This window comes from Psammomys obesus, unplaced genomic scaffold, assembly GCF_907164565.1.
Source record: "Psammomys obesus unplaced genomic scaffold, mPsaObe1.curated_primary_1811, whole genome shotgun sequence".
In the NCBI taxonomy this organism is placed as follows: domain Eukaryota; kingdom Metazoa; phylum Chordata; class Mammalia; order Rodentia; family Muridae; genus Psammomys; species Psammomys obesus.
Window position 1 is genome coordinate 17,506,423 of NW_026591598.1, and position 11,073 is coordinate 17,517,495.

The 11,073-nt window shown below is 53.4% G+C and overlaps 1 protein-coding gene across 2 annotated transcripts in view; it reads right to left on the reverse strand.

The window, feature by feature from the left end:
• The window catches only part of Pax7 (paired box 7), a 95,350-nt gene that overhangs the window by 36,600 nt on the left and 47,677 nt on the right, over nucleotides 1-11,073 (reverse strand). For both annotated transcript variants that reach the window (XM_055611507.1, XM_055611506.1), the window contains exons 5-7: nucleotides 9,585-9,784; nucleotides 6,064-6,229; nucleotides 4,904-5,106 (exon numbers count right to left, since the gene is read on the reverse strand). In XM_055611507.1, coding sequence (XP_055467482.1) covers nucleotides 4,904-5,106; nucleotides 6,064-6,229; nucleotides 9,585-9,784 — 569 coding nt within the window. The remainder of the gene's footprint in view (nucleotides 1-4,903; nucleotides 5,107-6,063; nucleotides 6,230-9,584; nucleotides 9,785-11,073) is intronic.

Genomic DNA, 11,073 nt, shown 5'->3' on the forward strand with positions numbered 1-11,073 from the left:
TATGAATAAATGGGAGGAATGTAGAGGTATATGGGTGAATACATTGATGGCCTAGAATGAATAAATGGGAGGGACAAAGAATGGGAGAGTGGACAGGTGGATAGATAGATAGATGGTTAAACTGTGGGATGGCTGATTGCTTAGGGGGATAGACAGTGGATGAATGGGCAGGTGGGTGCATAGGAGGATGAATGGATGAATGAGAGGCTAAATGGGTGGGCAGGCAGGTGGGTAGATGTACAGATATGTGGATGTATACATGAGTGGATTGATGGCAGAATGGGTCTGTTGATAGACAGATGAATGAGTAGATAGATGGACTTGGTAGATGGGTGAATGGCTGGCTGGCTGGATAAGTGGATAAATGAGAGGATGGACAGATGTGTGGCTGGTTGGATGGATGGATACATTGATGAATGGATAAATGGGGTTGAGGGAGGATGGCTAGATAGATGAGTTGGTAAGTAGGTGGGTGGATGGGTAGATGGATGGATGGATGGATGGATGGATGGATGGATGGATGGATGGCCCTGGGGAAATAGTCTTCCCATCTGTAGAATGGGGGTTGTAAGACAACTGCTGTAATTCTAGGGAATGGAGCAGGTGCCATCCGGCTGCTATGCCTGGCCTGCCTTCAGCACTGACTTTGTGTTTGATGGCCACTGTGATTATTGTTCGCCGATTTAGTCATTTGTTTACACCTATACTGCTAGGAGTCAAAGCCAGGGCCGAGAGCGGGGTCAGCAATGCTTTGCCTCTGAGTCACACTCTTGACCGCAGCCCATAAGGCTGCCATATGACTATTATAAGCACAGGAAGAAAAGGAAGAAAGAGCCAAGAAGAGACAAAAAGGCTTAGCTTGCTGAGATCACAGGCATGTGTTTAATGGCCCACATAGAGACTGTTTGGGAGGAAAATTGTGAATACAATGAAGATGATGGTGAGGGAGGAGGGAGCAAGAATGACCTCTGACCACAGCCCCTTCTGTGACACAGCAGCAAGAGCATTGACTCAAGGTCTGCAGTGTGACTTTTCGAGACTCTCAGCCACACCAGGCCCTCTCCAGACCTCAGTTTCCACTCCCAAGTGTAACAATAGTGGCTGAGGAGGGAACACCAGGGAATGACTTCTTCTACTCCCAAATCTCAGAAGTCTGCCCTGCCTGCAGCCTGAAGTCACTGGCAGAACTCTGCTCCTGACTCCTTGCTTGGGTTCTTGAATGGACACATTTGGCAGCTCGGCATGTCTGTCTCTACATCCCACTGGACCTCAAAAAGGGAGGGCTATGCTTTGGCCATTACACCAGGGCACCTGAGACAAGAAATATGTCTCTGCCATGCTTATCTGAAGGCCAGGGGTCCTGCTTTGCCATTGGATTGGGACCCTTCCATCAGGCTAGTATCTTCCTTGTCCCATGGGTCTTTCATGATGTTCCTGGAAAGGTCTAAAAGCAACTATCCATCTTACCCATGTATAGTGCTGCCCGCCCGCTTGCCTTCCTTCCTTTCCTTTTTCCAGACAGTGTGTTAGGCTGGTTTTGAACCCATTAAGTAGCTAAGGATGCTCTTGAATTTCTGACCCTCCCGCTCTCACCTCCCAAGTTCTGGGTGGGATCACAGGTGTTCACCACCATGCCCAGTTTCTCAGGAGCTGTTTTCTGAAGTCCCTTTTTCAAGTAAGCGGTACCCAGCCAGGAACAAAGTCTTAAGCAGAGGAGCCATCAGAAGCGAGGCTGAGGTCTCCTCCGGATAGGCTTTCCTTTCCCAGCACTTCATCGGAAGGACTCAGGACAGACTAGGTCTCACGTGACGCACTCAATGGCTGGGGCTGTAAGATGGGTGGGTGGGGGCATTGAAGGTTTCAAGCTTCAAGGAAAAGTTTCTGACTGATTTTGCTTTCTCTGTCAGCAGCCTCCAACCTGAGGCCTTTAGACCTCTGTTTTTTTCTTTTTTTAACTCACAATATGGCTCATGGGAACCCTTCCCTCCATCCCGCTGAGATGTTAGGATCTGGGGTTCTTGAGGTGTGAATTTGAATCCTGACTCATACATGGGTTGAAATATGAATGTAACAACCAGAGCAGGTTCTGTCGCAGGAAAGCAGCAAGCATCGTCCAGTCACTGCAGACTTGCTTGCTTTGGCGGTGCCCCAGGTCACCCGGAGAGTGTTAGCCTTGCAAACTAAAAGGTGTTTAGAAGCTCCCCACTTGTTTTTACTAATTTGTGCCAAGTGCAGGGACAGCACCTGGTGTCTGGCCCGCACTAGGTACATTGGTCCTCTGAGGTGCCACCTCCAGAATGGGAACCTTGCAGAACTTCAAGGAACAAAGGGATTTCTTATGAATCCTGCCGGGCCTCTCGGGGGTGGGGGGGCGGTGTGGAAGGGTCCCTGACACTCAGAGGCAGCCATTTCCAAGACCAGGTGGAGACAGGGGCCTTAGTCAAAGCATGGGAAAAGATCTCTTTTCCCACAGGCAACCATGGACTACCAGCAAGATGCACAGCCTGCTCCTACCCCCAAATTTCCCAGCTGAAGCTTCTGGAAGAACAAAAGCACCTTTTAGCTTGCAAGGCTAACACTCTCCGGGTGCCAGGGACCAGACCTCTGATCCTGGCAGTAGTGTGCCAACCTACTTGAACACAAGTGGCACACCTACAGGGCTTAGATGAAGCTTAGGGGAGTTTCTTATTGGGTGCAGAGGACAAGGTGAGTCAACTTGTATTATGAATCATCCCCTCTCCCCCTACAGCTTCCTCCCAAGACACCAGAGCCGTGAGGAGCAGAGTGAACCCTGAGTTGAGCAGTGGCTTTGAAATGTTGAGACTTCTGACTTAGCACCAGACTTCACTCAACCCTTGATGTTCAGAGAGTACCCTTGCCACCCTCAGTGGGGACACACACACACACACACACACACACACACACACACACACACACATACACACCTGCTGGCCCTCACCTCTCCCCTGAAGCTGTTCCTGTCCATGTCCCTTCTGCTGCTGTCCAGACCCTCCATCTATCTTCACACCTTTGGTGGGAACCTAAAGGGCTCAAAGACAGCCAATCCATCAAGTCCTCGAAGCCTCTCAGCCCAAAGACTAGGATGGATGGGCTGCCAGTGGAAGCTACCTCAGGTCTCATCTGGACAGAGGCTCTGGATTCAATCTAGGAACTTCTAGGCAGAGGCAGTAAAACAGAACTTCCTGCCCAGACTCCAGTCCCTAGGGGATATCTCCCCTTTAATAGGTTGGTTTTCCACCCTGCGCTTCCCTCCTCACCTTTACCTCATCCCTGAACCCCACCTGGAGAGAAGAACCCTCTTCTTTGTTCCCTTGTGATGGCGCTGGAAAGTTAGCACAGGCTAGCCAGCTAGCACTGACATCAATGCAACAGAAATCATGACCTCAAACCTCAGAGAGGCTGACCTGATGTTAGGTACCAGTAAGAGAGTTAGGATGTCTTGTGAGAACCAGCCCAAAACTGACAGGTCCTGACAAGTTGATGGCATCACCTTTGACCTGGAGGCCTCCGAGGTCTCTATATCTCTACCAGGAGCTGTGCATATGGCTTGAGAGCACTCAAAATCATGTGTGCATATGTGTGCAAGTGTGTGTGTGTACGTCCGAGTGCGTGCGTGTGTGCATGTGTGTGTGTGTGTGTGTGTGTGTGTGTGTGTGCGCGCGCGTGCATGCTCATGAATGTGCACATATGGGTAGAGGCCAGGCGCTGGTGTTGAGTGCCTTCCTCAATCACTTTCCCCCTTATTCTCTGACACATCTTTCCCAGTCCACCAGGCTGGCCGGCCAGTAAGCTCCAGGGATCCATCCTCCTGTCTCTGCCTCCCCAGTGCTGGGACTCCAGATGTGCACCAGCACCGTTGGCTTTTCCCGTGGGGGCTGAGGATCTGAACTTTGGTCCTTCTGCTTACAAGGCAAGAACTCCACCAAGTGAGGCAGCTCCTCTGTGCCACCTTTGCTCTCTTTCTTTAGATAACAGGTTTGTCATATTAATTATTAATATGTTGCCAGAGCAAAAGGAGGACAAGAAAACCAATGTCTGCTTGGCTCGATTCCGAACCAGGTTGTGCCACACACGGATCATGGCGAGTGCTCCTGGACAGGGTCTTAGGAACAGATCCTGTAAATGGGAGAAGCTGAGGTTCCTAGATGCACACTGCCCCACCACCACCCCGAGAAGCAGAAGGAGGCTCTCAGTCCCCAGCTCCCCAAAGCCTGGACCTCCCCTCTACCCCAGTGCAACACAGCTGTTCAGATCAGTTTGCCTCCCAGGCCAAGCCTGTCTCCTGCAGACAAGAGGAAGAGGGAGCAGCAGGTGGGAGGCAGAATAAACTCCTTTTCTCAGGGGGCCTTGGGAGAGACAGAAACAAAACCATCAGCTCCCCAAGATTGCTCAGATTCCAAAACAACAGGTCTGTTCAACAAACCCACCCATGACCACTCCAAGCCTTGTACTATTTTTCTATCTTTCTCCAAGGCCACGACTCCATGGAGCCAGGAGTGACTAAGCCATCAACTGCACGGGAATGAACCTGAGTTCCTATGCTCCAGGCTCCTGGGTCAGTTATCCAAGCTCAGAATGGCTGTTGGGCCGAAGGCGAGCCCTGCAATCAGTCCCTGCTGATTTGGGGAGGATGACAACTGTTTCCCACCTCCTGCTTGGCAGCAAGAGGGAGATGGTCACAGACACAGGCAACAGAAGGAAGAGCAGCATTTGATTCCCACTCAGTCTCCGGGTCCCCGGCAGCCAGGGGCTTCCTGAGACCCTTGAGTCCTGAGTGACCCTTTTCCCCTGTGGGAGGGAGACAGTCTGGGTTACCCTGAGCCCCTCTGAGCCAGCAGGAGTCTGACAATGAGACCTCAAATGGAGCAAAGAGACCACCTACCTGAGGAGACAGGCCATTGCTGACGGGGTTCATGTGGTTGGAGGGGGCCCCGGGGTTCATGAAGCTGTCTGAGTAGCTGGAGAAGCTGTGGCGGGCTCCGTAGGCAGAGCTGGTGTCAGCTGCTGCAGCGGCCGCAGCCAGCCCGCCCTGATGCATGGTCGATGGTGGAAGGGGCTGGGGCCTGTGCACTGTGCTGCCGCCATCTGAGGAGAGACCCAGAGAGGTCCTCAGCAAGCGGTCAAAGCAGCCTTGGAACTCTTCCACCCAGTGGTGCCCTCTGGAGGGAAGGGACCAGCTTCTCAAGTGACTTGGGTTGAGACAAGCTGGTTCACAGGCAGCCCTACAGCCTGACCAGGACTTGACGGACACCAAGTTGACCTCCAGGCAACCTGCACACAGGTCTTGGTGCTTGGTGTTGGGCATACAGTAGATGCTCAATAAACGCAAACCGATTGTAAGTTGTACCCGATGGGGTCTAGAATCCACCCAGACTTGTCTTATTACCGTTTTGTGGGTACCTGCCAGGTGCTTTCAGCCGTGCTGAGTGAGTCCTAGCTTATGGCGGAGGGGTTGTGTGTGCTGGGGGAGACTGAGGTTCGGCCAGGTTGGCTTATAGTTGAGGCCAATGAGCAAACCGTGTTTGAAATGACCAAAGTCCAGTTGTTTCTCCTTCTAGCCACTGCATTTCTTCTCTGCTGTGTTCTGCACAGCCCTCTGAGGCTGGGTCCCTGCTGCCCTCGGCACTGACTTGATTTCTTATTGAGAATCATGGTCAGGTATCTCTGGCTCCTTAGCCTCCTGAATGCCAGGCTCTGGGCCCTTCAGGAGGCAGCCCTGTGAAGCAGCTCTTAAGAGGTTTCTATGTATGCTGGGGTGGGAGCAAGATGGGCCATTCGGGGAAACTGGGAAAGGAAACTTCCCAAGGCCGTTGGGTATCCTGGGCTCTCTCTGTCCACTCCCTCCCTCAGCATTCCCCTTCTTCGGCATCTTAGAAGCTACTGGAAAAACTGTGCCCAAAGGTTCTTCCTTCCTTGAGGGGCTTCAAAGGCCCATTGTGGCCCAGGGTGTGGGGGGAGAGGGGCTTAACTCTTCACCCCTGAGTGATCAGGCATTCCAAGGTCAGAACAACAGGATGACATTTTCTAACAGCAGACACTCACCTTGGGAGATGGTGGTGGTGGGGTAGGTAGAGTCCGGCAGCTGGTAGGGTGGCAGGGTGGGCATGCCAGTGGGTGGGAAGCCTCCAGGCAGAAGGTGGTTGAAGGCAGCCAACTGGTTAGCGCCTGCCTGCTTGCGCCAGCGGGCGCGACGGTTACTGAACCAGACCTGAAGGGGAGAAGACGCTGAGCCTGGCTCCCTGCAGAGAGCTGAGGCACGGATAGGGTGGTTCCCCGAGCAGGCAGCACCCAGCTGGTCAGTGTCTTCTTCTAAGAAGCAGAGCCCACCATTGTGGGGTTCAGGGCGGTCTGCACGGAATGTCAGAGGCGGGGCCTCAGCACCACTACCCAGGGAGGTGTTTTAGAATGATCCCTGATGGACAGATGAGGAACTGAGAACTAGAGGAAGTAGGTGACGGCCACAGGACAGACAGGGTGAGGGAAGGCCTGGAGAAGTCGGCCAGACACGCATTCCAGAGCTCTTCCCATGGCAGGGTCTCCAAGCCTTGCTCCAGCTCCTCCAGGAAGCCCTCCAAGAGGAGACCACACATACGGAACTTCCTGAGGGCCTTGGCACCATCTGTGCCAAGTGGGAGCTGAGACCCTGCCCGGTCACATAGCTCAGGCCCTGCTAGAATAGGGCATGCACAGATACACAAACACACTAGGCATGAGAACTCACCCTGCTGCACTTCTGGCCATAAAAGCCCTTCTATGTCTTCACCCTCATTCTGCTTCTAAGATGGGGCAGGTGAGCCCCTGCCCCTTCAAGGGAGGCCCTGCTTGGGCCTCCGTTGTGTAAACCATCATTCTGTTTATCTGCTCCTGGCTGAGTAGCTCTCAGCCTCCCATCATGTTTAGGGCATCCTGGGCAGAGGCCAGGAATTCCCTGTACCCTGCAGGGGGAGCATCCCATAGGCGATCAATAAATGCTCACTAAATAAATGAATACTAGATGGATGAAGAAAGAAACAAAGGTGGTACAAAAGTCTCTCTATGTGACTGTCCTGGAACTCCCTGTGTAGACCAGGCTGGCCTTAAACTCATACAGCAACTCCTGCCTCTGCCTACTGAGTGCTGGGATTAAAGGTGTATTTCATTAACATCTAACTTCTTCTCCTTCTCCTCCTTCTCCTTCTTAAGACAAGGTCTCATGTAGTCTAGGCTGGCTTCGAACTTGATATGTAGGCAGGGATGGTGTTAAGCTTGTGATCTTCCTTCCTCCTCCTGAGATTATAGGTGTATGCCACCCGATTTATGTTGTGCCAGGGCTCAAACCAAGGGCCTTGTGCATGGCTGGCAAGCAATCAACCCTCTCAGCCACACGCTCACACATCAGTCAGGCCCTAATATCTTGTTGCTTTGCATTTAATCTTGTAACCCTAGAGGCACGCAGACCCTGCTGTTATGGAAAACAACACTGGGTTCAGGGAGGATTATTTAGGGGCAGATTCCAACCTCCTGCCAGACCACTCCACTCACCCACACACTGAGATGAGCTGATGCAGGGTGGTGAGACCCGCAAAAGCACAGTCTTCAAAGTAGAGGCTAAGTCACAAGGCACACAGAGTTGGGAGTCACAGCAGCACCCAGGGCCTTGAGTCCCTGTCCCACTCCCACGGTGGTAACCCCTCACCAGGGTCCCCAACCCATGGACATTGTGTTTTTGTTTGAACAGTTCCATAGACGGTGGTCTCTTGCCCTCCCTGGACATCTGCTTTGTTAGTGACCACAGAAACCAAAGGAGTCCTGGTGACCACTGAGTTCTGACCCTGAGCTCCTGGTACAAACTTCCTTTTGAAAGAGGAAGCTGAGCTGCTGGTGGTCAGCTGGTCGGTGTCAGGGATGCAGGCTCTCCACCTAGGACCTCCTCCTGCATACGTCTCTATTGGACCCGAGTGGATGCCCTGTCAGCTCTAGTCCTGCCTCCAAGGCCTCTAAGCATCTGGGTGCTTCAAGACACCTCTCTTAGAGCTAGCTCTTCAGCTTTTCAGTCAGGCTCTGTCCACTCTTAAAATTCTCTTGTTGTTTCTTCCTCTGTTCTATCCTACCCTGGGAGCTCACAGGCAGCCGTTAGAAAGGGGCCCAATGAATCTGTGGCTGGTGGCCTTTCTGTGGTTTGTCAAGGCTTGGCCTCCTCCATTCCTCCTAGGGCCTTGAGCAACACCTGTTTCCCTGGTCCCCTGGGCCAATGAAAGCACTGTTCTGACAGCCAGGAGATTTTCTAAGAGATGCCAGGCTCCTGGCGGTGGGAAGCCTTGAGGCTGCCAGACAAGGCAATGAGGGAGTTGGGAGGAATGCATCCCGGGACAACAGCTGCAGGGATCAAGGAGAGAGAGAAGGCAGTCTGTGGCTCCAGTATCACCAGGAGGGAGGGGATGAGATGAGCTAGCCGGCTGCCACACCCACCCTCTTCCCCTTGGCAGTGGGAGAGTGGAAGGAGGATGAAGGGAGGTACACGGATTCCTGGAGGGTTTGGGGCCAGTTTCTTCTGGGACTTCCCTTATTGCTTTCTAACTCCAGCTCCTGTGTCATCTCCCTTCTCTTGGGCACAGAAAGAACAACTTAGGCTTTGGTGTGAGCCAGGCCAGTCTATCTCCGTGTCCCACTGGCCACTTTTCTGAGCCCTAGCTTCTGTATCTGTGACTTGGGCTGGAGCAGTGGCCATCCCAACCTGATGCCTGAGTCTGAGGCTCCGTCACCTTCAACACTGTGGCTTGCAGCTGTGGGGTGGCCGAGGGGAGCCGCTTCTTGGGGTGTCACGGTTTGGTGCGGCCCCTCTGCTGACCCACCTCCTCTGTCCTTAAAGGTGACAGCCCAGGACAAGGTTGCCATGCAAGAGGTTCATCCCATCACCCTGCCCTCCCCCACATCTCCTCCACAGCCTTAGCCCTGTCCAGGTAGGTGCAGAGATGAGTCTAGTCTGTGCTTTCTGGAGGAGAGGTCCACAGGGCTCAGCCTGGGGCAGATGAAACAGGCTACCCTTCCCCCTCGCCTTCTCTGAAAGGGCCTGAACCTCAGCTTGGACTCTTTTCCCTGTCACGGGCCCTCTGATTAGGGACCGTGTACTTCCGGTGTTTAAGGTCTTGGGTGAGCCTTCCCAGTCCCGATGGTTTGAAATTACCCAGAACACATCTTGCATTCTTCTAGCAATGGGAAACTCATTCCCTGACTGAGGAAGATAGGCCTGCTGGGTAATTTCCCTCCTCATGGGAGATTTGGAGATTATGTGCCTGCCCTCTTCTCTGAATACCCCCGACCCCCACTTCGAGTTCCCATTCTCCCTTTTCTTCTTTCTTCTCATCCCTCCCTGTCTCCCTCCTCCCCTTTGGGCTCTCCAACTCTCTGTCAATCTGTAAATCATGACCTACCGACACGGGCTGCCCCTTCGGGGCTGCATGCATTAGGGTATGCTTGGTTCCAGGATCGCCCATGGAGCAAGCACTAGACTCAGAACCCTTCCATCCTCCCTCACCCATCCTCCGCCCCCTCTGACCCCAGCGGAGCGCTGCAGCTCTGCTCACCTGGACACGCGCCTCCGTGAGCTTGGTCCTCTGCGCCAGCTCCTCTCGGGTATAAATATCCGGGTAGTGGGTCCTCTCGAAGGCCTTCTCCAGTTCCTCCAGCTGCTCGGCAGTGAACGTGGTCCGACTGCGCCGCTGCTTGCGCTTCAGCGGGAGGTCAGGCTCTGACTCCACATCTGAGCCCTCGTCCAGACGGTTCCCTACAGCCGGGTGACATGGTGGGCACAAGGTCACGCCTGTGTCCTCCTCTGAACACTGCACTGGGGGTCCAGTGTCTCCCACAGGAAGGCGGCTGCTGAGCCCACCATGGCTTAGCCATGAAGGATTATCCTCCATGTCCAGCCCAGGAGCCTGGGTAAATGCTTTCTGCCCCAAGTAGTCCACTGCTAAAGCCAGTCCCCTCCAGCTGGGCATTTAGATGTATCTATGCTGACATGGAAGCCCCTGACCAAGACTTGATGAAATACATCTCTCAAAACTCAAAGGATAGGGGGCTATTGAGACGGCTCGAGGGGGAGCAGGGGTTGGGGCAGGGGGTAGGGAGAATGTAAAGGCTGCAGCAACCTGCCATCCTGAGTTCAATTCCCTGGAAGCCACATGGTGGAAGGAGATAACCCCATCCCGAAAGTACGCGCATGCTGTGGTGGGTGCACCTCCCCCAAAATAAATAAATGTAAATTAATATTTAAAAAATCCTCAAAGGATGATAAGCTCAGAGGCAGGAGGAGTGTGGTTGTGTTTTCACTGCGCCTAAGCCGGTCTCTAAGAAAAGTAGGAAAGCATAAGCCGGGAAGCAAGGAGCAGCTCCACCTTTGGGAAAAGCATGCAAGGTAAAGGCTTTGGTCTCCCGGGTGAGGCGGGAGGGAGGCAGGGGCCAGGCTTGTTCGGGAAGGGGCTGAGCTCTGAGTCCCAGCTGTTGGGGCTAAGACCTGGGGAACAGAACTGGCTCTGCACCGGCACCAGTGCTAAGCTTCTAGCTGTTCTCTGGCCTGGTGGAGTAGACACCAGCAGGTGATCTTTACTGTAATCCCAGCGGCCCTGGGAAATGCAGAGCACAAGGAAGAGGTCTCAGAGATGAGAGCTCTTGGGAGGAAGCAGGAAGAGAGAGGGTACCAGCCCTGTTCCTCTCTCTCCTTCCCTTTGCTATGCCATCTTTGGGATTCTTGGGACTTTTTGTTCATTCATTCATGCATTCATTCACTCATTCATTCATTTAGAGACCATTTACAAAGCACCTACCATGCTCCTGAGTGGGCCAAGCACACAGTGGGCAAGGTGAGACTCTGTGCCTAGGGTGCTCAGTCAGCGACAAGCTAGAGAGCCTCAAAAGCTGCCTGCTCATAGTATGGCGAAACAGAATCACAGAAAGTCAGGCTGGGCAAAGTCTCTGGGCAAGCGTCCACACTGCAGCCTCCACCCTGGTCTCTGACCGACCCACCAGCACACAATCAGCTGCCTCAGGGATTGGTTACATGAGAGTCTAGGCACT